This window comes from Cervus canadensis, chromosome 20, assembly GCF_019320065.1.
Source record: "Cervus canadensis isolate Bull #8, Minnesota chromosome 20, ASM1932006v1, whole genome shotgun sequence".
Classification (NCBI taxonomy): domain Eukaryota; kingdom Metazoa; phylum Chordata; class Mammalia; order Artiodactyla; family Cervidae; genus Cervus; species Cervus canadensis.
The window spans coordinates 58,755,717-58,783,377 of record NC_057405.1 but is presented as its reverse complement, the minus strand read 5'-3'; the positions used below and the strand labels follow the sequence as shown (position 1 = coordinate 58,783,377).

General features: G+C 42.9%; 2 protein-coding genes across 12 annotated transcripts in view; both read left to right on the top strand.

The window, feature by feature from the left end:
• Positions 1–2,638, top strand: part of SLC22A16 (solute carrier family 22 member 16) — a 31,589-nt gene extending 28,951 nt beyond the window's left edge. Inside the window, exon 8 of the mRNA XM_043439645.1 lies at positions 2,274–2,638. Within this exon, the coding sequence (XP_043295580.1) occupies positions 2,274–2,471 (198 nt within the window). The 3' untranslated portion in view covers positions 2,472–2,638. The remainder of the gene's footprint in view (positions 1–2,273) is intronic.
• A 6,051-nt stretch (positions 2,639–8,689) lies between these two features.
• DDO (D-aspartate oxidase) lies at positions 8,690–25,943 on the top strand. 11 transcript variants are annotated; one of them, XM_043439563.1, is made up of 7 exons: positions 8,690–8,802; positions 9,207–9,407; positions 10,838–11,013; positions 15,739–15,847; positions 17,676–17,852; positions 22,264–22,422; positions 24,433–25,943. In XM_043439563.1, exons 3-7 carry the CDS (start codon positions 10,842–10,844, stop codon positions 24,998–25,000), a joined length of 1,185 nt encoding a protein of 394 aa, XP_043295498.1. In that variant the 5' UTR covers positions 8,690–8,802; positions 9,207–9,407; positions 10,838–10,841; the 3' UTR covers positions 25,001–25,943. The 11 variants fall into 11 exon arrangements, with proteins under 11 accessions (XP_043295498.1, XP_043295495.1, XP_043295503.1 ...); XM_043439562.1 differs by having other exon boundaries at positions 8,701–8,802; positions 9,203–9,407; XM_043439564.1 differs by having other exon boundaries at positions 8,765–8,864.
• The last annotated feature ends 1,718 nt before the right edge of the window (positions 25,944–27,661 follow it).

Sequence of the window (27,661 nt, the reverse complement as noted above, 5' to 3'; positions counted from 1 at the left end):
GGAGAGTCTCTTTTGCTTGTTTCAAAAGATAGAGAGTAGTAATGACAGCTACTGTTTGTTGGCTCCTCAACTGTTACTGTTTTAAGTGCCCTAAATGTGTTATTTAATTTAATCCTTTCACCACTCCTTTGGGGGCAGGTAGTATTATTATTTCCATTTTACATAAGGAAACTGAGGAGCAGAAAAATTAAGTCACCTGCCCAGGGCCACACATGTAGCAAGTACAAGTTCCCAGGCAGAGTGGGTACAGAAGTTGTAAGAGGCTCAAGAAACTTATTTTTACCGAGGGAAACTAGCCAGTGGAAAGGAAAAGATCAGAAGTCTGTGAGAAAGAAGGGAGATCTATTGATGGGGGGAGACCCCACCCCCACCCACACCCCTCCACCACCCACCCCTAGTGAGAAGGTGAGAGGGATCAAAGACTCCTCCTGGCCAGGGGAGGTTGTTGGGGTGTTTGTGTGGGGTATCAAGGGCTGGCCACAGGGGTGGGGGACCTGCTTGGAGTGAAAGGAGAGATGCAAGGTTGTTTGTTCAGTGCCTGACTATTCTCACTACTCACTACTACGCTTGCTCCTTGGAAGAAAAGTTATGACCCACCTAGACAGCATATTGAAAAGCAGAGACATTACTTTGTCAACAAAGGTCCGTCTAGTCGAGGCTATGGTTTTTCCAGTGGTCATGTATGGATGTGAGAATTGGACTATAAAGAAAGCTGAGTGCCGAAGAATTGATGCTTTTGAACTATGGTGTTGGAGAAGACTCTTGAGAGTCCCTTGGACTGCAAGGAGATCCAACCAGTCCATCCTAAAAGAGATCAGTCCTGAATATTCATTGGAAGGACTGATGTTGAAGCTGAAACTCCAATAGTTTGGCCACCTGATGCGAAGAACTGACTCATTGGAAAAGACCCTGATGCTGGGAAAGATTGAGGGCAGGAAGAGAAGGGGACGACAGAGGATGAGATGGTTGGATGGCATCACCGACTCAATGGACATGAGTTTGAGTAAACTCTGGGAGTTGGTGATGGACAGGGAGGCCTGGCATGCTGCAGTCCATGGGGTCACAAAGAGTCAGACACGACTGAGCGACTGAACTGAACTGATTCTCACTACCAAGTTAAAAAAGAAAATCCAGTCTTGTCTTGAATTGTTCATTTTATTCTTTTTCTTGTTTAGACTTGTTCAGTGTTTTTCAGACCCTGATAGAGGTCTCTCTTGGGATTTCTATGTCCTTTGCAATATCACTTTAAATTCTGTTACTGTTTCTTGGCTTACTCATGCATTTCTGGAATTAGGTTATCAGTATTTTGCAAAACGAGTCAAGAACTATCTTCCTAGGTCACATCTGTAACTGATGTGGCCTCATGTCATGTCTCAGTTTGTACTGTATCTCAGAGACTATAAAAGCACCAAATATGCAGATTTATCAGAAAGCCCATACCTTAATTTATTTTTATGGGCTCTTCTCGGTACTTTTTGCTAAAGGAGTTTAAATTATGTAAAGACAAAGTTTTTACAGACTATATCCAGATTTAGTTCTAAAACCCACCCATATCTTCATAGTGATCAACAGAGAAGAGATATGCAGACTTTAGTTTTTAATGTGATTTGCATTTTTGAAAGCAAACACCTTGGTGGTAGTCTAAAAGGTTGCCTTTCATGTGTCAAAACCTGGAAGGTAAAGAAATACTGAATTTTTATAGGAAATCACTTGGAAACTGTCGTTCCCCCCACACAAAGTAGCAGCTAGTTTCCATTGCCTCTGTTTCCCCCTAAATGCTACAGATTTTGATTCATTGAACTGTTCATTTGTGCATGCGTGCATTTATTCAGTCCCCACCATTTGCTGAATGCTGATAGCATGTGCATTACTGGGAGCAGAAGCAGGATTGACTAAGACAGTCCCTGACCATCAAGTCCAAATCCAAGATTCTGGGCTCTCCCACGAGACTCTGGAGCCTGACAAGACAGGGCAGGGAGTTTTTTTTTTTTTTTTCCCTCAGTGTAACTCCTAGGACTGTGCCTACAAGAGTAATAATGCAGGCAGTAACTGGGATTTATTGAATAGGTGCTCCACGGTGGTTGATGAATGATCAGATTAAGCTTAGTCAATGAATTAAAAGTAACAAAAAAGGTCTTACTGAGAAAAATGCCAGCTGTTATGTCAATTTCAATTCTATTGTCCTCTGAACAAGGTTCAGAAATGATTATTTTCTGAAGGGTACGTTTCTTTCTCGATGTCTCACTTTTTTTTTTTTTTTTGCTTCCTTCTAGTTGCTTGTTGGGACCTTGGCCTTAATGAGTGGAGGTCTAACATTCTTGCTTCCGGAAACCCTCAGGAGGCCTCTGAGAGTTACTTGGGAGGAGACTGAAAAAGAGAGCAGTTCAGGCAAATTACTTTCCACGACCACTAATACTGTGTTAGAAAATACCGCAGTGGGGAGCTCTGAGGATTCTAGTCTTAATACATAAACGTGCAGAAGTGCTGTCCAGCATCCAAAATATTGTTTAATGCTTTTGTATTAGAGGAACATTATTCTCATCTCCTGCATGTCATGTATATTGTCTTTTTAAAGTCTTTGTAAGAAAGTTTTAAAACAGTTGTTTTGTAAAAGTAGAAGAAATAAAACGCAAGATGAAAATTCTTTTTTTTAAATACTGCTTTCTTATTGCCACAAAATATTTTTCTGTGTTTGTTCTTCTGTGTCACTAATTCTTGCAGGACTGAGGGACTGCTGCTACATAACTCCCTTCAGTATTGGGGCCCTCTCCCCCCAACACCTGGACTGTTGACTGGGAGGAAGGGGCATGTGAGAGTGTGTTTCTTTTGACAAAGCCACTTGCCGATTCTATTTATGATATTCCTTCCTCTCTTAGGAGAATCATAGCTCTATATTCAAGTCTTATTAAAAAATGCTCCATCAAAAAACCCTTGTCTAACTACAAAAACTATAGTTATCTTGCTTTCCAGCACCCCAAGGGCTTGAATGTACAGACAAATGTACTTATGTTTGGTCTACTTAAGGGACTTACACTTGGTAGGGGCCAGGAGTGAGTTTTCTTGTCTGAATTTCCTATTTTTCCTAAATTTACCAAATTCTCTCCATACGTCTCATTTCTTATGCACAGAAGCTGTGGCATTTTGGTGTTGCAAAAGTATTGCAAATTTTTTAACTTTGGAGATCATCTAGGAAATTGACATCTGGATGTGTTCCCAACAAAATAATTTTTAAGTATTGTTACCATTTAAAAATAATTTATAGAAAGGTTTTACTTTCTTTTAAAGTAACAAATTTTGTTTCCTCAGCTTCACTTGTATTTTGCAAAAACAGTTTAAGATCCTAAACACTTAGACTGAAGAAATATGGCATATGGTATTATCTGTTATAGGAGTATGCATTCCATATAAGTTGCACATAGGTTTTGGGTATTTTCTTTACTTGGGTTTCATCAGAAGTTCATTATTTTTTTTTCTTTGCTCTTGAAATTTAGCTGTTGGATACATCTTATGTCCAGTATATTAAAATTAAGGAAGCATTAGTGTTATCTGTAGAGGCAAGTGAAAGAAAGATGAAGACAATTGTAGAGATACTGTAGTTTAAAAAAGGGATTTTGACTTGAGTTATTTAGACTTTTTATATTAATTCAGTTTCCTGGATAATCACTCAATTCTTCACTTGGCCTTTCTGCTTGTAAAATAAAAAATAAAACCAAAACCTTTTTTCCTTTTGTAAAAGAAAAGAAAAAACAAATAGGAGGATATGAGAAGAAAGGAGGAAGACATATTTTAAAATCCTTTCTGTCATCTTATTTTGTCTCCCTGTCTTTTATTCCTTCAAACTCAGCCTGTTCTACTGTCATTTAGATTTTTCATTTTAGTTAATATTTGATATTTTCTTGACTTTCTTTTTATGTTCTGGGTTAGTTTGCTAGGTAAAGTAGCACAGACAAGGTGATTTAAACAATGGAAACTTATTTCTCACAGTTTTAGAGGTTGGAACTCCAAGGTTAAGGTGTTGGCAAGGTGGATTTTGCTCTGAGGCGTCTTCTCTTGGCTTGTAGGCAACCGCCATCTTGCTGTGTGCTCCTATGACCTCTTCTGCTCATGAGGGGAAGAGAGACAGAGGGTTGAGGCTGGGAGAGAGAGCAGGTGTTTTGTTGCCCCTTCTTATGAGGGCACTAATCCCCACTCTCATTGCCTCATTGGATTCTACATTTGGTCCATAATACTCATGTGTGTGTTTGGTGTGTGCATGCGAAGTCACTTCAGTCATGTCCGACTCTGCGTCCCTATGGACTGTAGCCCCACCAGGCTCCTCTGTCCATGGGATTCTTCAGGCAAGAATACTGGAGTGGGTAGCCATGCCCTCCTCCAGGGGATCTTCCACACCTAGGGATCGAACCTGTGGCTCCTGCGCCTCCTGCATTGCAGGCAGATTCTTTACCTTTGAGCCACCAATGTCCAGTCCAAAAAAAAAAAAAAATCACATTTTGCACTGGCAGTGGAAGCAGGAAATATAGGCTTGGGGCTCCCAGCCCAGTGATGGCAGTGACTTCCTGATCTCTGGGTAATTTCTCCTCCATTTATTCTACCAATCCTTCCTATACTTTCGTAACTCATGCCCTATATTAAATTTCTCCTTACTTGAACTATCTCAGAGTTTTCTGTTTTCCTGTGAAGTTTCTAATTATTTTCCACTGCTTATTGCTAACATAAAGGAAGGTGCTTGATTTTTGTATGTTACTGTCTCAACCTTCATAAAAAGTGTTATTAACTCCAAAGGAAAAGAAAAACACAGCATAACAATTTACAAATATTAGTCATAGAGAAAGCCAAACACACTTTGTTCCTCTAGCATCTCTTAATATGTACAGCTTTCTGAGTTTATATTTGAAAAAGAGTAATGTTGTATATCTGTAATAACATGTGTGCTCAGTTGTGTCCAACTCTTTGTGACCCCATGGACTGTAGCCCGCCAGGCTCCTCTGTCCATGGAATTTTCCAGGCAAGAATGCTGGAGTGAGTTGCCATTTCCTACTCTAGATATTTATAATCGTTGGAACCTGGTCATGTATGTAGCACATCAGATCTATCTCTGCTTGTAAACATTTCAAGGAGCACTTTACCACAGAATTGGAAAGCTCAGAGAATAGCCCACATACACGTAGGTAAACTTCAGGCAGGTGACCTTGTTACCAGTGGAGGCATGTGGATAAAACACAAAACAAAGTAAATCTGGCCATCAGCCTTCTCACTTGGGCAAATCAATTTCTCTCTGCTTCAGTATTTTCATTTGAAAATTCAGGATCATATTAAAACGTCACTTCTTTATCCACATATCTCCACTGCCCCTTACACTTCATTGCCTGTTGAGGTCAAGTCGATGCATGGACCCCAGTTATGCTGAACTGGTAATAAGGTCACCAGAGATACTATAGCTACATCATTTAATGCCGCACTGCACAGCCCAGACACCGTACTGTGCCGTTGCTCCATGCGCTTTGTGTGATCCCACCATGCTGTCAAGGAGAGCATGGCGGGCGTCCTGTCCCGCCTTGGCCAGTCAGCATTTGGAGCCTGTCATGCTGTCCCTGTTCTGAATCAATTGTGTTCTACAATATACATTTCTCCCTTGAGGACGCTGCAGTTTAGATGGTTCTGGTGGTAGTTTCGGCCCATAATAGCTGCAGTGAAGACTTGTGTGCTCAGTCACTTCAGTCGTGTCCACCTCTTTGCGACCCTGTGGACTGTAGCCCACCAAGCTCCTCTGTCCATGGGATTTTCCAGGCAAGAATACTGGAGTGGGTTGCCATTTCTTTCTCCAGGAGATCTCCCTGACCAAGGGATTGAACCTGCATCTCCTGCATTGCAGACAGGTTCTTTACCCACTAAGCTGGGAAGCCCACAGGGAAGATTTGCTGTGAGGCTAATAAAGCACAAATTTCAGACTTACTTCCCTCACTTGCACAGGCTCTTGAGAAAGACCTTAGCAATCATTTGGTCATAAATCTTGGTAAATTTTATAAATTTTGCAAAAGTAATAAATAGTCACTGCAATCAGTGAAGACTGCTATCTCTTTCTACTCTTTTCCTTTTGTAACAGGTCACCTCTATCAGATGGCATCAAAGTGGTCACAGACGTTTTTTCCTTTAATGATTTTGTGTATAGACATAAAAGAGAGCTTCTAAAACTGTAGAACTTCAGACCCCCCCCCAAAAGCTGAATCTGTCCTCCTCCCTCTACCCCTCCAATCTCTGTTAAAAGCTATGTTGTTAGGTGTAAGTGCATATTAAAAATATACTCTGAATGTATTTAATTGACAGTCAGTTCTGAGGGACTGACTTGTCCCCTTTTGATCACTCTTATCAAGTATTTACTTACCACATACTCAATACAAAGAGTTTATTCTGTAAAATGGCATATTGCAAAGGGGGGTTCTTTGATTCTTGTGGGTGGTTAAGAGGAACTTTTCTTATTTAAGATTGTGAATGCTGACTTAGAAGCCATGGTAACTATGGCCAACGATGGTTACTCCTCCAACTGAGTGCCTGGGAGTTGCAGGTGTTCATGTCTTATCTGAATTTGCCAGAAGTCAGTAACGGCTGCTCATTTTATCTCTGAAGTCCACACTGCACCAATATATAATGACAGTTTCTAGTTCCCTAAAGTAACTCCATCCTCTTCACTCATTCCTTGCCTCTCCCTGGGTCCACCTACCCAACTAGGGACCAAATGCCAGAGATTTTCTTGGATGTACAATTAAGTCTTAAAAATTTTATTTATAAGGAAGAAAGAGTTCAATCATAGACCCTGCTTTCCTTCCGTGTCCAAGTCAGAGCTAAGCCAATGTATCAGAGGCTTGAATCTCCCTAAACTCACCCCTTCCTTGCTTTCTTGCCCTAATCTGCAGCCATACAAGACTGAATCCCTGGTCCCATGAGCCTCACTTCCTCAATAGCCTCCAAAGAATTCAAGTTCTCTTGGCTTAAAGGCCTTGATTTCCTGGCAAACTAACACACCAGAAAGGCTAACATGTCTCGAGCAGCGCAGGAGGAGCTGGTGGGCAGGGAGGCCCCCAACACACTGCATAGATGAAGCTCTGGGGACCTCCAGAGCCCAAAGTAAATTTGGGCTGTAAAACTGTTGGAGAGGAGCGTGAAGCTGACCTCACCTACAGTCTCAGGGAGATCACATAAACTCCTGGACTTCTGCCCCTTGGCATCCATAGGTCTGTTCTCTATGTCTGTGAGTCTATTTCTGTTCTGTAGATAAGTTCATCTGTGTCATGCTTTAGATTCCACACATAAGTTATTTTGTATGATGTTTGTCTTATTCTGACCTTGTGTAGTATGATAATCTCTAGGTCAATCCATGTTGCTGCAAATGGTGTTATTTTTTGGCTGAGTGGTATTCTATTGTATATATGTACCACATCTTCTTTATTCATTCCTCTGTCACTGGACGTTTAGGTTGCTTCCATGTCTTGGCTATTGAAAATAGTGCTGCTATGAATACAGGGGTGAATGTATCTCTTTGAATTATAGTTTGTCTGGATATATGCCCAGGACTGGGAATGCTGGATCATAAGGCAACTCTACTCTTAGTGTTTAGAGGCACTTCCACACTGTTCTCCCTAGTGGCTGCACCAATTTACATTCTCGTCAATAGTGTAGGAGGGTTCCCCTTTTCCCACACCCTCTCCAGCATTTGTTATTTGTAGAAGAAATTTTACACATCTTAATTCAGCAGGTGCTCAAAAAATTTATTTCATTCCTGATTTCAGATGGGGAAACTGAAACTCAGAAGTAAGGTGGCTTTTTCAAGGTAAAACAGACAGGTCTCCTGATGCCAAAGTACGTGCTTTTGTTAAGAATTTGAGGCTTGGAATCTAACACTCATAGGAAATTTTGCCACTAAAGAGACTTTGGGCCTGTCCTTATTCTTTTGAAGCCTCTATTTGCTCATCTATAGGATGGGCGTAATATTAATAATAATAGTACCTACCTCATAGGCTGATTGTGTTATATGGTGTCATGTATGTGTCTGGCAGAGGGTTAGTGCTAAATACATATTAGTTACAACATTATTATCACTGTTTCGATACTTCAAACTGCTTCCCTGTAAACAAACCTGTTGACTGTAAAGTGTCTACTGCACATGGACACTCAGCAAATATTTGAACACACGGGCAAAAAGAATCATTTGACGCTTATCCTAGATTACCTTCTGAATCATTTTTCCAGCTGCAATCAGGCCATAACTTAATGATCAACAAACATTATTCTGCCCTCACGCGCCCCCCTCCCCCAACTCCCCCCTGCACCAGCTGACCCAGCAGAGCCAGGCACCAGCGGGAGAGGGCAGCCAACACTGGGCAGCAAACGGGGAAAACAGTGTCTGCTTCTGGTCAGGGCTGGCTGGAATTTGGACAGGTTCACCCCTTATTTACCATGCTTACAAATCAACTGGGAGAAATACCAGATTTGTGGCAAGGCAGAGGGTTTGTAAACTAGAAAGAGAAGGGCTGCCAAGCGTGGACCAGCTTCCAGGGGACCGGCAGAGCTGCAGTTCCACGGGCGAGAGGAGGTCAATCGCTCATTTCTCTGGAGAATAAGTGACAGAGACACAGGCGAATGGGCCAATGGAGGTTAAGCGAAGAGGGAATGTCCTTAATAAGCTCCCCAATGGGAAGCAGTTTTGCTTTTCCTGGCCCTCAGGGCGCTAGACCAGCCACTAGCTGGGAAAACAAGTGCTGCTGCCAGAGTCTTCTGTGGGTTCCAAGGCTGCTTTTGCAGAGACAGGTACTTGAATCCTCCCTGCTTTCGGCTCAGGGGTGGTTCTGGACCTACTCCATGAGTTTCGGGTATGTCTCTGTGGGGTCAGGTGACAGTGATTCACAGGTCACTGGGCCAGAAAGTACCTACCTGGCTGGGTCATTTTTTCTTTCCTGGTAGCTGGATATTCTCAGCCACGGGTTACTTTTCCCTCTCAATTTATTTGTGCTATTTTAAGAAAGTTTCTGGGAAGGGGAGGCCATTGTGAAATAAGAAAGCTGGTAAGGGGACAGGTGTCTGCCTTCTGCCTCTGGGGGACATGCACGGGGCCACGCTCCAAAAGCTTGCCCCTCGCACCTTGGTCTGCCGCTTCCCCGGGACCCTTCCCGTCTCTTCCTTCTGCCCTGGCCATCCTGTTCTTTCTCAGCTAGCCAGCCCACTGGGGAGCAATCAGATAAACATATGGCTGAGGAAACCGCATAGTGCCTAAGAAACCGAAATAACATGCACTAAACCACATTGAAAGACTCTGAAATACCTCAGTGCCGGAGACCTTCAGAGAGAGGAGCGAGCCCTGACTGCCTTTGCCCTGCTCACAGTGAAGGAGCCGTCCCGCCCCCTCCTGAGAAAAGGTGAATTTTATGTGCAGGTGGCCATGATTTGTACCACGTGACCTGATGCCCTGGCTATTGCTGATTGGATAAGGACGGGCAATCTTGCCAAGGACAGATTTAGAGGCTCTCTCAGCCCGATAAGCTGGGCTGGGGCTAGAGCTTTGTTTAATAGGGATGATGACGACCAACTGGACTAATTGCATTTTTTCCTCTCTGGAGGTTCCACCTGAGACCTATTAGGGGAAGTTAGCAGGAGCCAGAAGTGGAAAGATAAGAAGGGAAGCATGGGGGACTCGGGAGCTGACAGTGGACAGGGCTCAGTGGACTCCTGCTGCTGAGGTGAGGGATGGGAGGGCTTTGAGCCCTCGTCAATCCTCTGGTCTCTGCCCTGGAAAGACAGTTTCAGGATGCCCAGCTCAGGCCCTGGATGTCTGTCTCCTGCATTTCCATATAAACTCTCAGAAGAAGTCTCCTTTATGAGACAACCTCAGTGCCTCCCTTATTTACCACCTGCAAGAGCTAATAAAGAATTCACGTGGTCTGGCTTAGAGATGAGTAAATTGAGGTGAGGAGCTCATGGTTGCGCCCCAGATTATAGAATCAGAACTCAAATCTGTGAAGGAATCCAGGCTCCTTATCTGGAAAGCCTGCTCTTAGAGGGTGAGGTCTGAGGACTGGAATGTTGTGGAGAGTAGAGGGTTGGGGTGTGGGTGAGGGGAGTTGGTTTCCAGTGAGGAGTGAAGAGCAGGAGAAGAGATGCTGGGTTCAGTGGTTCAGACCTTGTGTCACATCGTTACAATTAAAAAGCAGTTTGTATTAAAAAAAAAGAAAAAAAGCAGTTTGTAAACAGTAAGAGCTGAGTTCTAAACTGCCTGTGAGCCATGCCCTTTCAGTGGCTGCTCCTCAGGAGGTCTCTGGGAGCAGACGCAGCAGTCCTGCTGCTCTTGTCCACCTCGCTGACTTCACCCACCTTCCCTTGGCTGTGCCCACAGGGAAGGGGCTTTAGGAATCAGTAGAAATCTCCTCCCAAATGCAGACCTACTTGCCTGTCCTGTATTCTCAAGACAACTCCAGGCTGGTTTGGGGCTAATGTCTAAACTCCATGGAGACCTTCTTGCCCTCACTTTTAATGGGAAGAGAGCTCACAGGAGCTTTCTTTATCCCATGAGAAATGCTGGCAGGAAAGGTCAGATTTGAAGAGGCTGTGGACCTAGGGAAAGAACCCTCAGGGCCAAACTTTATTCTGGATAGAATAATTCTTCCCCCATCGGCTCCTTTTTTTGGCCATGCTACATGGCTTGCAGCATCTTAGCTCCATAACCAGGAATTGAACCCACATCCTCAGCAGGGAAAATGTGGAGTCCTAACCGCTGGACAATCAGAGAATTCCCAAGGATGGACTAATTCTTAAAACAAGGTTTTGCAGCTCATACTTTGCCTCCTCACAGGCCCATGGATACAGTACGGATTGCAGTTGTGGGGGCTGGCGTGATGGGGCTTTCTACTGCTGTGTGCATTTCCAAAATGGTCCCAGGATGCTCCATTACAGTCATTTCAGACAAATTCACTCCTGAGACCACGAGTGATGTGGCAGCCGGAATGCTTATTCCTCCTACTTATCCAGGTGAGAGAGGGATTTTTGCTCCTCTGTCAGATACGATAGATGTGAGATAGAATGGTGTTGATGTTGGTGGACTGCCGTTGACAAAGACAGCTGGATGTGCGTGTAAATGTAATGTGTGCCTTTGACATCTTGTTGGTTCATCTGTTAGGAAAGATTCAGTTATGTTGCAGGACAGAAAGAACCTCCAAATCTCAGCAGCTTAAAAAGCAAAGGTTTATTTTTCACTCATACTATATGTGGATTAGATATCAGCAAGGGTTTTGTTCAGCACCCAGGGGCCTAAGTTGATGAAGCAGCCACAGTCTTAAATGTGGTTAATGCCTGTAGCTGGGTGGATGAGAGCTCTGGGGCACCTGCTTTAGCAATTAAAGGCTCTGATCAGGAAGCAACATTCATCACTTATGATGACAGCTCATTGGCCAGTGCCAGTCACATGCTTCCACTCTTCAGAAAGAAGCTAGGAAGTACAATTCTATAAGGCTCCTAGAAGGCAGACAGACAGAAGTATTTGGTGAACAGCATTAATGGCTACCACAGTTGGTAACTCTTAATCTTTCCACAGTAATGACCATCAAGTCAGAAAATACTTGTAATGGGACTATCATTATCCTCACTTCTAAGCCAGTATAAAAAAAATTGGTGTATTCAGGACTAAAAATGCATTAATTTTTAAAAACATGTCCATGCATCTTTTCCATTTTATATTCTTCATAAGAAATGGGAGGAGGAGGAAACAGAATTTAATAGGAAACAAAATCACTTTGCAACTAATGAAGTTTATACCCACTGTCTCCATTTCCTCATTTCCATTCTCTCTTCTCCCCTTTAATTTTAGTTTTTGTTTTTGCATCAAAGTTATACAAGAACATATTCTAAGTAGTCAAATGGTTATAAATTATTACCACCACTGTCCCCCCAACTGCCCCAGCAATCTGGACTATGAATTGCCATGTCCATTTAATCCAGAGACTCGTGTCTCCAGTTCAAGGTACAATCTCTGAGTTACCTCCCTCCTGCTGTCTCTGCCTCTCTCTGGAATTGCTGTTATGCTGGGCCTCCTGGTTGGATCCTCCCATACTCTTAGCTTTTTTCTTTTCCTACTTCTCTTTCTCTTTTTATTTACTTTCTGGGAGATTTTTCTCAATTTTTTCTTTTCCCTTGCTGTTGGATTTATTATTTCTCCTATTGCCTTTTAATATTCCAAAGCTCTTTTTTAGTCTCTAAATTTCCCTGTGTTCTAACATACTGTTTATGTTGTATGGTTGCTGTCTTTTCTTTCTGAAGACACTAGTAACGGTTTCAAAAGTTTCTTCTCCCTGCACAGTTTCTGTTGTCTCCAAGTTGTGTTTTTTATTTGATGAACTCATTTTTCATGTTACAGGTTTTCCTTGGCTTTGTGGTCATCTTTACCTGTCTGTTGACATTTAGGAGCAGGGTCCTGACAGGAGTTTCTGAGCCTTGTGTACCGCTTGTTATCTTGAGACTCATTGCATTGAGTTGGGGGAGCTGTTTGGTTGGGGAACCTGTGATGTCATTGTATTTAGTCTTTATTCTTGGGTAGGTCATGTTCCCCAGAGAACAGGCTTTCTGTCCCCTGGCTGGGGTGGGTGAAGGCCTGGCTGGCATCATTCTAGAAGGAGGAGGAGAAGCGGTCTGGGGTCTTAGCATTCAGTTTGCATGTGTTCCCTTAACACGCTTGGTTTTACTATGGTATCCCGACCCTTGACTGTGCTTGGGGTTTCCTACCCCCAAAATCCCCCTGTTTCACCTAACAGAGAATAAACCCATCTTCTGCCAGGGTGGGAAGGGCTACGGCCTCAGCACTGCCGTCCAGGAATTTGGCTTTGTCAGCAGCAGATGCTGGTACACCTCCCAGGAGCTGCCTTGCAGGAAATGAGCACAGGAGCCTGGTGTGTGTACAGAATGCTAGTTCACTTGGATGCCTTTCTTGTGACCAGAGTCCTAGTGTCCATTTTCCAGGCATTTCCTTGCTGCGTCAGGCCCAGGTGAGTGGTGAGAAGGCTGCCCAATAATCATGGAATCATCTTCAAAGAAGGAGACTCACCTGGGAGTTCATTCAGTCCTGGAGGCCCAGCTTGCCCTTTGACTGGGTGGTCAGGGCCCCTGGATCAGGGTCTTTCTCTCTAGTGCTGCCAATAGACTTTGGTTTTCTCCCTGAGCTTCTTTTGGACCAGCCCCAGTGATGTCAATACCATATGGGGCCCATCCTGTTCCATAGGGTTTTTTATAAAGATTAAATGAGTTAATACTTGTAAAGCATTTAGAACAGTGCTGGGACACAGTAAGTGCTATGTTGACATTTTCTTTTTTAAAATTAATTTATTTATTTTAATTGGAGGCTAGTTACTTTATAATATTGTGGTGGTTTTTGCCATACATTGACATAAATCAGTCATGGGGGCACATGTGTCCCCCTCATCCACAACCCACCTCCCTCTTCCCTCCCCCCACTTCCCTCCCCCTCCCCACCCCATCCCTCTGGGTTGTCCCAGAGCACTGGCTTAGAGTGCCCTGCTTCAGGCATCCAAGCTTGCACTGGTCATCTATTTTACATATGGTGATACATGTCTCAATGCTGTTCTCTCAAATCATCCCACCCTTGCCTTCTCCCACAGAGTCCAAAATTCTGTTCTTTACATCTGTGTCTCTTTTGCTGTCTTGCATATAGGGTCATCATTACCATCTTTCTAAATTCCATACATATACATTAATACACTGTATCAGTGATGTTCTTTCTGACTTACTTCACTCTGTATAATAGGCTCCAATTTCATTCACCTCATTAGAACTGACTCAGATCTGTTCTTTTTAATAGCTGAGTAATTGTGTATATGTACCACAACTTTCTTATCCATTTGTCTGCTGATGGACATCTAGGCTGCTTCCATGTCCTAGCTATTGTAAACAGTGCTGCAATGAACACTGGAGTACACGTGTCTCTTTCAGATCTGGTTTCCTCGGTGTGTATGCCCAGAAGTGGGATTCCTGGGTCATATGGCAGTTCTATTTCCAGTTTTTTAAGGAATCTCCATGCTGTTCTTCATAGTGGCTGTACTAGTTTGCATTCCCACCAACAGTGTAGGAGGGTTCCCTTATCTCCACGCCCTCTCCAGCATTTATTGTCTGTAGATTTTTGATGGCAGCAATTCTGTATGTCGACATTTTCTACTGTTACTACTGCTAGTCTGGCTATGGTTTTCTTTTATCAGCACTTGAACATCAATTAGGTCACCAGATTTGCTTTACTCACCGTTGAACTGGGATTGTCTGTTTTTTGAGATGACTTTTGCAGTGTGTGAGTAGCAGTCACTATTTTGTGTCTTCAAGTTTGGAGTGGGAAAGGAGGGTACATTTCTGTATATCCTCAGGCACTGGCTTAGATTGTTGGGGTGTAATCCATATGAGGTCTAATTCAGTTCTTTGTGGCTTATTTTTTTTTATTTCCTCCTTATTTCTGAACCAGTTGATCCAGTGTGCAGTTTTGAAAATGCATTCACATGGGCACTTGTTTAAAGACAATAGCAGAGATCCACTAGTAAAGAAACATTTCCTGGCTCCTGAACAAGTGAATTGCTTTAAAGCCTACTAAGGAAATGCCCCCATTCACTTGGAAGCAGGGTGCCTCCAGGGGCTTTTCATCTCTACTTCCAGTGAGCTCTAGGGACTTCTCTCCAAGCAAAGCTGGCCCAGGATCCTCTTTGCTCTGCTGCCCCTGTCTGCTCTGTGGCTCCCCCACATTTCAGCCCCTCGGGATTACTGTTCCTCAGTCCCTGTCCTGACCCTGGATTCTCTTTCATGACCCTCTCTCAGGGGTCAGATGGCCAAATACTCCATCCATAGATTTGTCTATGCTTCTGGGTCAGGCTTGCTCTCTGTGCCTACACTGGGCACTATTTTGGGGCTTGAACCCTGATCCTGATTTCCTCCCTGGCAGGCCTGGAATCCTTCCAGAAGCTGTGTCCAGGCCCAATCCCTTGTGCAGTGGCAAGGATGCCTGTGGGGTAGGGGACACTGGTCCACAGGGCTCTGACAGAGAGGGGGTTCCTGGCATGGTCCCTGGACACCCCTGCTGACCCCAGGAATGCTGCTCCAAGCTGGTCTGTGATTCCATGGATGGAGGGGATGGAGGTAATGGCAGCCTTGGATGGGGCTGTAGGGAGCTCAGTTTCACAATGCAGGCCTCCTTTCCTTGTATCAGGAGGGTGAGCAGCCTGTGTTTCCCACTCATATGCCATCTGTTCTTCAACCTGGTTGACCTGGGCCCCAAAGATCTCCCCTTGTTTCCTTCTGTGTTTTCAGCTTCTAGGAAAGAGGCCCTGGGTTATTTCTCTCATCATCTCAACTGTGTAGCCAGCTGCTTGCCTCAGCCATATCAGCTAACTTGGCTCAGGTTGGTTATGGACATTTCTAGGGCCTCTGGAATACACTGAGTGCCAAAAACCCCTTTGCAGGTGGCCTGTGTATTAGATTTTGCCCTCATTGGTTGATTTCCCCTATGTTGATTAGTGATTATATGAACTGACTCTGATAGAGCATGTCAACATTCAAAACTTCAGTCATCGTACACCACGATGTGGTACTTCGTCTAAATGTTTCTCTCTGCCTTTTTAGTTTTTGCCAGTTTGTAGGAAGAAGCTTCTCTGAAGCACAGTCGTTGTCATAATTTCCCTTTTTGTTCTGCTTTGCTTTTCTCCACCATCACAGACACACCAATTCAGAAGCAGAAGCAGTGGTTCAAAGAGACCTTTGATCACCTGTTTGCAATAGTCAATTCTACAGAAGCTGAAGATGCTGGTGTTATTCTGGTGTCTGGGTAAGAGAGGAAATCTGAAATTATTTTAGAATTTAGAATGATCTTAACATACTTTAGGGTTTAACAGAAAATATTACTCAGTGCCTGCTGTGAGCATGGGGTAAATATCTGAGACATAGAGATAGACTTATCTGACAGGAAGTAGGCAACATGGGTCTGGATCTGGTTTTAGAGTTCAGGAGAGAGAAGAGAGGTGGAGATGTAGCCTTCTGCATGTTTGGCCTGTAGATGAAAAGAGGGAAGTGGGTGATCTAGTCCAGGAGAGTGTGCAGAATAAGACAGAAAGAAAGCCTGGTATTTAGACCTGCAGCAAACAATCTTTACATCTTCCACAGGACCTGTGTTGAATGAATCACTTAGAGATATCAATTCCAGTACCTTAATGACCACACCATTAGTAACCATGTACAACACTCAAATGATTTTCCTTGCTATTTTAGAGTAGCCATGCTTTATAAGTTTATTCCTATTGATGTAAAAAGCCCAATACTTATAAATCCAAAGATATGCCTAGCAGCTATTGGTAGCATGATTACAGGCTTCTTATTAACAGCTGATATCATTCCAGCCTCATCAGCTCCAACCATGACTTAAAGATACAGGGTATGACCCAGCAATCCCACTGCTGAGCATTCACACAGAGAAAACCAGAATTGAAAGAGACACGTATACCCCAATGTTCATTGCAGCACTGTTTACAATAGCTAGGACATGGAAGCAACCTAGATGTCCATCGGCAGACAAATAGATAAGAAAGTTGTGGTACATATACACAATGGAGTATTACTCAGCTATTAAAAAGAATGCATTTGAATCAGTTCTAATGAGGTGGATGAAACTGGAGTCTATTATACAGAGTGAAGACAGTCAGAAAGAAAATCACCAATACAGTATATTAACGCATATGTATGGAATTTAGAAAGATGGTAAGGATGACCCTACCATGAGACAGCAAAAGAGACACAGATATAAAGAACAGACTTTTGGATTCTGTGGGAGAGGGCGACGGTGGGATGATCTGAGAGAATAGCATTGAAGCATGTATATTACCATATGTGAAATAGATGACCAGTCCAAGTTCGATGCACAAAATAGGGCGTTCAAAGCCAATGCACTGGGACAACCCAGAGGGATGGGATGGGGAGGGAGGTGGGAGGGGGCTCGGGATGGGGGGACACATGTACACCTGTGGATGATTCATGTCAATGTATGGCAAAAACCACCACAATATTATAAAGTAATTAGCCTCCAATTAAAAAAAAAAAAGGATACAGGGCTTCTCCTGACAAATCCTGGCCTCTCTTATCAAGGACTTAATGTGATCATCTACAACTTCACTCATAATTCTCACCCCTGTCTCCTGCACTCCCCCCGCATTGCTTATTCTAACTTATATATTTTGTTTGAAATTGAGGCCAACATTTAAACTTTTGATTATATGATGATGTGTTTACAGTTTATGTTTATGTTTACATTTATGTTTGCATTATGCAAAACAGAAAAATCTTTCCCCCCAGATGCATCATCATAAAGAAAGAAAGAAAATATGGGCAAGACAAGAGCTTTTTAGAAAAAGAAAGTTAAATTCAATCTTTAAAAGACACACAGCTTTTTAAATGTCTTATTCCAATGCCTGCCCTCCCCCTACCCCGAACATTTTAAATTTAGCTACTGAATTATATGAACCTAAGTGAACAGAAGAATAGATTTTTTTTTTCTCTGTACAGGCATAAGAAGTGTGTTTTTAAAATGCTTTAGAGAATGTCACGTGGATTTTACTAGAAATCTCATAAAACTTCAGGAAGTTTTTCCACTTAATGTGTTTGAGTTGGCAGATATTTCGGAGTATTCCTACTGAAGAAGTGCCATACTGGGCTGACGTGGTGCTAGGATTTCGAAAGATGACCAAGGATGAGCTGAAGAAATTCCCCCAACATGTGTTTGGTCATGCTTTTACAACACTCAAATGTGAAGGCCCTGCCTACCTCCCATGGTTGCAGAAAAGGTTGGTCGACGTGCATTTTACTGCTTCCTTTGACTGTCCTACCCACAAATACCTTCATACTTTCTCATAACACAGAGACTGAAAATTCTCTGCTGTCCCTCAGAGCTTCTGTGCACTGTTCCTTGTCGTGCATTAACGGCTAGGGCTTAGTAAACAGTCTGTGAGACACTGTGTCACAAGGAGTGAGTCACACCCAAGTTAGTAACACGTCCATTTTCTGCTTCCCTGGGCACCCTGACGCAGGGGTTGGTCCTTCTCCCCCCACCACTAAGACCCCCTCACTGGAACAGAATCTTAGTTTCCTTATCTATAAAATGAGATGTTTGGAGAATATGCTTCCAGCTATAAAATGATAGGATTTACTCTTGTTCTTTAGAGACTCTGAGGCTTATTATACATTATTTTTGAATTTTTTTTCTCATTAATGAAAAAGACAATAACTCCATTATTTTATTTTGTTATCAACAAGGACTTTAAAACTGAGGGCTTATCTAAATTAAGTAATTACTTCCTTACCAAGTTCAGCCCAAATTCCAAGAACTTGTATTTTGGCTTGGTTTTCAGGACTTCCTGTTCCAATTGGTTAGGAAATACATCAAGGGTATCATTATTTAAGACACATTAATAAATCTCTCTTGTTTCATCTGGAAATTGCAAGCATGTTGAGGGTTGTGAAACTTTGGCCCTTTTAGTGCCTGAAACTGTATATTTGGTAGACGCATAGGAATAATGCAAATTGTTATATAAAAGTCGGAAAAGTGACTTGAGGTAAGCAGTGGCAACAATGACTTAGTCCCTGATATAGGATAATTAAATGGAATAATTAGTTCCACAATTCTTTGTTGAGCTTCTGTATATACCTAGCACTGTACTAGAAGCTAGTCAGTTCTACTGAGGGTGATGGTGTATGTGTGTGTATGTGTATTGATATACATGTTAATTAACAGTTACAGTAACATGTATGATGAGTGTTAAATACGAATTTATGAGGGTGGATTGGGAGCACAGAGGAAGGAACCTAAGTCTGTTAGGCACATGTTGGGAACATCATGATATATTTTTGTAGTTTTGTAAGTGCTCATCTCACTTTTACCTCTCAGCAATTTATATGGGACTTTCTTTTTTTTTTTTTTAAGTTCCAGTTTCATAAAACCTACACTTTTGTGCATTGTTTGCTGGCCCATAAACCTCTGTTTATATGTGAAATTTAAACCACTGTATATCAGCTGATAAATGAAGATTTGAGCCATCATGTGATGGAGTTACCCATTAGCCAACATTCCAGTTTTCAGAGCATCACCATCTTTTCTGAGTGGCAAGGTTGCATAGTGTTGCACTTTTGTCTTTATAAGAATGCCTAGAAAAAGAACATTGGAAGTGCCAATGCTATTGATACCTAGTTCAGGTATTATTTATCTTAATAAAATTAAGGGGAAATTATTAGGCAAGCCAGAAGTTACAGAGCTTTACTGTCAATATATGCATATTTATTTTGGGCCACCGTCAACTGGTTGCACATGAGAACGTATATTACCTGAACAGTTTATTCTGCCTGCTTCTAAAGTATCCCCTTCTAGAAAACTTATTTCCATTATAGCCTTAATTTCAGGCCTAAGTGTGGAATCTGAAGGCTTGGGGAAAATCCTGATACCCTCTCTTTAGTTGGAAGCCTGCTGTCAGCATTTTGCTTTACTTAAAATAAAAGTGGTACTTTGTGCCAGAGGGAGCCACCTCCTGACTGCAACACCCTCAGGCCTGGTGACCAGCCAGCCGGGGTTCGTGCCTTGGAGCACGCTGCTTCCTGTCTGGTTTTAGGTGACAGAGTCAAGGAGAAGAGGCCCGAGGGGCTGCTCTTGCCCCAGAGAGTCCAGGGGAGGCTTTTAAGGTCTATGTGTTTGATACGCACCTCGACCATGACAGTGGGTGGGAACATGAGTGCCTCAGGCAGACAGTACAAACTGCAGGGAAACCACGAGGAGACCCTTGTCCTAGCCGTCCACCCCCCCACACTTTGACCCCCTTAGGCCTGTAATACCTCAGGTTTCCTCATACCCCCCCACCCCAGTGAGGGGGCATGCAGGGGCCTCCTCTCTGTACGATTAGCTGTCCCCCCTTCCCTCAGGCCCTGGCATCTGACCGGAAGGCCGGTGTAGAGGAGGAGGCGGCTCATACCTGAGGAAGACTTTGTAGGGCTGGGACTCCTCTAAGCCCAAGGCAAGCCTGTCAGATCAAGGACCTCAGGCCAAGAGGGAGGCCGGGCCGTGTTGTGGTGAGGGCGTGGGATCCTGGGGCTCGCTCTGGGGGCTGCCACCCGCTCTCCACCATGGGGATGACCCAGCTGGGGAGCCACACAATCCCTGCTTGTTCCTCACACCAGGGTCTGTTCTGTCGCCTCCTACACCCCTGCCACACAATGCCAGTGTTCAGCCTAAAGCATTCTGACTCAAAAATGGGCATTTCACTCAGCAAGCCACACAACGGTGCCTTCAATCTAAGCTCTAGCCTTCTGAAACAATATTAATTTCTAGGAAAGAAAAAATTGTTCTTAACCACAAAATAGGTCTTTAGTGTTTTTCAAAGAACAGAAGAAATCGTCTCCTCAAAAACAAAAGAAGTATACCCGGTAATACCCAGAACAAACAAACGAACAAAACCCCCTGAAGGTTAATCAGTCATGCAGATCATGTTTTATATCGTTGGCCAGTGGAGTCATATTCTGCTGCTTTGTACTTGCCCTTCCAGGAAATGAATCATAGAGGCAGTACGTCAACTGAACCTGTCTCTTCTCCAGGCATCCTACCTAAATAAATCATCCCAGCTGGAGCAGGATGGTCTTGTCTTGGGCGGCATTCAGAAAGTGGGTGCCCCACTTCAGTGCTGGGGGCCCTGTAATTCTGGTGCATTGCCTTCTTTCCAGGGGGCCGTGTCTTAATTCCGTGGCCCAGTGCGGAGCACAGCATTAACTACACTGAGCTTCTTCCTTCTCTCTCTATGGCATCTTCTCTCTTACTTTCCAGTCCTGCGTCTCCTACAGCTTCTGCTCTCCTGCCTGGCCTGACTGACAGCAGAGCCCACACCACTCCCTCGGCAGATGGACAGAAACGTGGATTGTGCGTCAGGCAGGAGACAGGTCGTCTCTGCCTTACAAATGTCCAACTTGCAAAGGTCCCTTCCTGTGCACACTGGACACCAGCTTCTCCACATCCAACATACCCTGTGCCCGCTAGCACACAGGCTTCCTTTTCCAGGGTCCTAGAGAATTCCTGCTTCTCCCAGCATTGGCTGCTGGCCCCTAACCAGACAAACCATGGGCAAAAATTGGCCTCAGATACAGGTCTAATGTGAGCACGTTTCACCGCCCCCCCCCCAGGCTTTCTCCCTGGTTATGCAAAGATGAGGTGGGAGGGCACCGGCCAGGAAAGTGGGAAATGATGGTGTTTATTTCTTCTGATGATGGCAACAAGGTTAATAGGGAAGAGGTGTGCTGCAATGGCCTTGGGGGCTTCCACTGGGCCTCCAGTCACTGCCCTAAGACAGCTGCAGGAGGAAAACCCCCCCTGCTGGACTGACTAAGGGTGCAGGGATGTTCCCCTCCAGACCACTCTGCCCACAGAAGCCTCATCTCCTCCCCAAAGGGACCAGAAGCTGCTCTGTGCCTGAACAGGGCTTAGGTCAATTAAAACAGACAAGTTTGTGGCATGCACAAGGCAAAGATTGGTCTTCTGAGAAGTAGGAGATAGAATTTATTTCCCACTTATTGCAGTTTATTTTATTAGAATATGCATTGCAACAGAATGAGTGAGCAGTAGGGATGGTCATTGGATGAGGTTAAAACTTTCAGGTTAAAATTAGACTATATATGGAGGAGAGAGTTATATGCTATATATTTAATTGCTTTTTAAACCTAAAATGCATTTAAAAAATTCTGTGATATTTTAAATATATTAAATATAATATATTAAATACATTATAAAATATTTATATTCTTGGCACCAGAATATATATATTATATATCATATCATATATATAATGTATAATGTATATTATATATATAATGTATATTATATATGTTATAAATATATTAACAGCTACATTGCATCTCTAAGAATAAAGAGTGGTTTTTCCCTCTGAATCTACATGCATAGCATTATTTGCCAACTAAGATTTTCCATTAGTTTTTTTCTCCTCGTCTTCATACAAATGAACTGAAAATAGTTAATTTTCTGATTGCTGTTAATAAAATATCCTGCTTCAGGCTTGAAGCGAGGATGCCAATGTGGTACCATTCTCAATCTGTTAGGATTCTTCAAAGAACCAGAATCAATAGATTATATATATATATATAAAGAAATTTATCATAAGGAATTGGTTCACACAGTTATGGAGGCTAACAAGTCCTAAGATCTTACAGGGTGAGTTGGCAAGCTGGAGACCCAGGAGAGCCAATGCCATATGGTTCCAGTCTGAAGGCTGGCAAACACTGGACCCAGGAAAAGCCTATGTTTCAACCTGAGTCTGAAGACAGGAAAAAGCTGACATTCCAGCCTGAATGCAGTCCAGCAGAAGGAAGGTCAGCCTTTTTGTTCTGTTCAAGCCTTCCACCGGTTGGTTGAAACCCACGTGAAGGAGGGCAATCTACTCTACTCGGCCTACCAATGTAAATGTTAATTGTATCTAAAATATAGTCATAGAAACACCCAAAAGAATGTTTGGCTAACTATCTGGGTACCTCCATGGTGCAGGCAAGCCAAACCATAGAATTAATCGTCACATACCCAAACCAGGATTTCATACTGTCTTCAGTATCACCCAACATTCGTGTCAAGTTCACTAGGTATTGGGTGCTGAGCTGGGTCATAGGTGTAGTGAGAAGCGTAAGACATTGTCTTCCTCTTGAGCAATTTTAGTTTATTGGTGTGGGTCTCCTAGAATTTGTCGTGTTTATATCTTGTGAAGCATGTGTGTGCTCAGTTGCTCAGTCGTGTCTGACTCTGTGACCCCATGCATTGTAGCCCACCTGGCTCTTCTGTCCATGGGATTCTCTCGGCAAGGATACCGGAGCCAATTGCCATTTCCTTCTCCAGGGGGTCTTCCCAACCCAGGGGTCAAACCCGAGTCTCTTGTGTTCCCTGCATCAGCGGGCAAAGCTGATTCTTTACCAGCTAAGCCACCAGGGAAAGCCCATTATTATATAATGTCATGCCCATTATTTCATCTGAACTTCACAACCATCTCTGAAGCAGGCAAGGGAGGTGTCACGCCCGTAACACAGATAAAGAAACGGAGGGTCAGAGAAGTGAGATGAGTTGGCCAAGACCTCAAAGCTAAGCTAATGTGAGGCAACTGGGACTTTAATCCCCTGGTCTGATTCTACATCACCTCTCATGTGGAATTTCATTCTGCCAAGCACTTACACTTCTGTCCCCCAGCTCCTTCATCAATCTTGAGGAAGGGCACTTTGCCTCTAAGCAGTACCTTGCACACAGGCATTCAGCCTGCATCTGTTGTACAGAGCTGCTGACAGTCTTCCTCTCATATTACATCTTCTATATTCTACAAGTGACTTATGAATAAGATTGTTATTGTTTCATAGGTACATAGTTTCAGTTTTGCAAGATGAAAAAGTTTCTGAAGTTGGATGATAGTGGTGGTTGCACAACAATGTGAATGTATTAAACTTAACACCATTGAATTGTACACTTCAAAATGGTCAAAATGGTGAATTTTGTGTTACGTGTATTTTACTACTATTAAAAAAGATCATGGAATCTAGATAAACTATTTCTTTTCATTATTGACGACTTGGTCTGAAAAATCATTACCAACCACAGCTGCAAATATCTCATGTTCCTCTCATGCTGGCACCCCTGTGGGAGATGTAAGTGGGGGACAGTGTACATGAGCCTAACCATCTTAGGGAGATGAGGTTATCACAAAGGAGCATGCAAGAGTTAACAATATGAGACAAAAATGTTGGAGGCAGTAAATCTAAGAGCTAAATAAGTGCCATAAACCAAAAGTGCTTGGGTTTTTAAAAAAAGTACATCAGGTTAACCTGATATTTATTTAGCATCTAGAATAATATTGGGCTTCCCAGATGGTGGAGTGGTAAGAACCTGCCTGCAAATGCAAGAAACACGAGGTGGATCCCTGGGTCAGGAAGATCCCCTAGAGTAGGAAACGGCAACCCACTTCTGTATTCCTGCCTGGAAAACTCCTTGGACAGAGGAGCCTGGCGGGCTACAGGCCATGCGGTCTCAGAGTAGAACATGAGTGAGTGCACATGAGCATGAGAATGATATAGAAATTCCATTAAACATAAAAAGGATGAAGCATCTAGTTTGCTTTGAGTTTCTGAAATAGGTTTTTATTTAGGTTCAACTTTAGGAATCTCTGGTTTGCAAGGATGTGAGGCACTCAGATAGAATTTGACCTGCTCGGGCCCTGGAAGCGCTGGAAGTATTTGCTCATTGGACGGTCATCTCCATTTTGTTTCTGAATTCCTGTCTGTCACTTCTGCTGAAGTTCTGTTGAGCAGGACGCTGGTAAGGCTCGCCTCATGGTCTCTTGTTCTCCTTAGGGTAAAAGGAAGCGGGGGCCTGATACTCACCCGACAAATAGAAGACCTGTGGGAACTTCACCCGTCCTTCGACATCGTGGTCAACTGTTCAGGCCTTGGAAGCAGGCAGCTTGCAGGAGACTCAGAGATTTTCCCAGTGAGGGGCCAAGTACTCAAAGTGCAGGCTCCCTGGGTGAAGCACTTTATCCGAGATAGCAGTGGGCTGACATATATTTACCCCGGTGTATCCAATGTAACCCTGGGTGGCACTAGGCAAAAAGGAGACTGGAATTTGTCCCCAGATGCAGAAATTAGCAAAGAGATTCTTTCCCGATGCTGTGCCCTCGAGCCCTCTCTCCGTGGAGCCTATGACCTAAGAGAGAAAGTGGGTTTGAGGCCCTCTAGGCCAGGCGTACGGCTGGAGAAAGAGCTATTAGCCCAGGGCAGCAGGAGGCTACCTGTGGTCCATAACTATGGCCATGGCAGTGGGGGCATCGCCATGCACTGGGGCACTGCTCTGGAGGCCACCAGGCTGGTGAACGAGTGTGTCCAAGTTCTTAGGACTCCTGCTCCCAAATCAAAGCTGTAGGTGACCCGAAATGATAGCAAATGGCCCCAGAATCTATTAATCAAAATGTAACTTAAGTACCAGAAGAGATTCAAGTAACTTTTCTGTTGAATGAAAGTTTAATTGGACTTGATTTTGTTTTCAAAATTAGCATTGATGCAATAGGTATCAGTAGACTTAAACCTACTACTGATCTAACTTAGTACTAGTTAGTACTAGCCCTAATGACATAATGCCCTAATGACATAGGGCATTAAGCTCTATTTTTGTTAAAAAAAAAAATACTTGCTAGAAAGATTTCTTTTAGATCTCAGGTCCAAGGATCTATGCTAATTCACATGGATGCAAGAATTTTGATATATTATTTTGGCTTATAAATCCACAGGAGGAGATAATGTATGGAAAACACTTAACTCACTGTCATTTGCAGAGCTGCCTGTGATGCTCATAGGTTGTAGTCAAGTGAACACTATAATCCTTTAAAATTACATGGCAATATACAATTCAGGCTCATTCCATTTAGTGGAAGACAAAGGATGATTCCTGCTAGTATTAATGGCAACCTCTACTTCCCCTCAGCTGGCAGATGGTAGAAGATAGAGATGATGTGTTGCTTACAGGTGTGGCATCAACTCAATTGCTGTCTGGGGTCAGCCACCTAAGGGGCGTACTTTCCATTACCACAAATGATTGAGAGGTGGCTCGTTGGCTGGTTGACTTTGCCTAAGCATTTTTGAAGATTGAATTTCATGTGCGGCCAAAGAACTAATTTGCTAATTAAGATGGAACAATCACTCTGAATGAAATATAACCAAGGAGTTTTCTGCAAGTTGTTAAAAAGTACTGGGAAGGGGGAACGCGGGTGAAAAAAAAAAAAAAAAAGTACTGGGAAGGAGTGGGAGTATGTCTCATGACACAATGATTTTGGAATTACTGAATTAATAAATCTAGTCTGGATTCTTGACTTGGTCTTTAATCTGTTCACGTGTGTTGTGAATACTCATGAGGGTTTTTGGCTGAGTGAATGAAAAAGGAGATGCTATTCATTAAGATAAGGAAGCTTAGGAAAAATATATGAAAATTTTTTTTAATGAGAATAGTACATTTTATTTGTTTTTTAACATTGGAGAATCTCTAAGTTTGACTATATCTAATTTAAATATAGGGCCTAAATAGTTGTAATAAGATGTAATGTGTATGGTGTTTATGCTATAGTTATTGTCAAAAAGGTGTATGAAAAGTGTATACATGAGGATCAAAAAAATATATGTAATTCTAATTTTAATTTTGGGAGTATATTTCTCATGTTTAGTAACAATAAGTTCTATTTTAGACATCTTGGGGGGAGTGTGGGGTTGGCAAACAGAATGGGAAAGAGCCTCCGGCACAGCTCCATTCTTGTTGTTTTGTTCATTGAACTTTTGTATGTGATTTTGTGTGTGGGGAAAAAAAAAAAAAAAACCTGTGCTGGAAGAGACAAAGATGGAGACAGAGAACATGCACGCCGTGCTCTTGATCACTCTTGCAGTAATGAAATTCCCAAGTTAAATCAAAAGTGGATTCTTTTCTATGCATTTCCATCAGGGGGCGTTGTTGTATCAAGTTCAGATTTGAAAATGTAGAAATGGTTAGAAATAAAAATTGGATATGGAGGTGTGTGGAGTATGTGGGTGATTCTTCTGAGGTTTTAGAGTTTATATGCCCAAACTTCAATTTTTTTAAAATTTTGTTTAGAGTATTTGAGAAATGTACAAGCTCAGATAGACTGAAAATACACACATAGACACACACCCATCCATACACACATGCACTCACTACACATGATCTGTGAGAAATAATATGTTATGATAAAATGGCATTTTGAAGAGGGCATTTAACAATTTTTTAGTGGTTAAAAATGAAAATGATGGGACTTCTCTGGTGGGACAGTGACTAAGACTCCATGCTCCCAATGCAGGGGGCTCAGGTTTGATCCCTGGTCAGGGACCTAGATCCTACATGCTGCAACTAAGAGTTCCCATGCCACAACCAAGACCTGATGCAGCCAAATAAATAAATAAATTGAAATATTCTTTAAAAATGAAAATGCTCGGAACAGGTGGCTTTGCTCATTTTTACAGCAGTCAAGCGTACTCAGTCGTTCCTTAAGCCCACAGTTTAGATCCTGCAGCATTTTCATTTCCTGTAGGTAAGTTCATACTCTATGACTATTGCCTATTTGCAACAGTCTAAACAATTACTCTAATTTAACTCTTCATTTTATATTCCTAAAGCCTAACATTATAAGACTGAAAAATTAGAGGCTTCTGGAGACAGTGGTCATGGCTACATGCCCTGATTTCATTTTTACTGTTAAATATGTGATTCTTCTCTTAAATGTTTGTTTATTTTGATCAGTTGCTGGGTTGCATGTTATAGTCACCTGGGAACTTTTGAAAAAACTAATGATTCAAGCCCCTCTCTAATAAATTAGCATCGTTGGGGTTGGGTGGAACCCTGGCAACAATATTTAGTCGTAACCCACAGAGTTCTATCCAATCGCTGGGACTGAGGGTTATGAGCCCGGCTTCATTCCCCTCCTCACTGGGCTCTGGCACTACTGAAACCACTCTTCTCTCTTTCTTCCTCAGCACCTCAGGGCACTGAGCTAAGAGTGATGTGCTCACACAAGCAGGTGTGTCT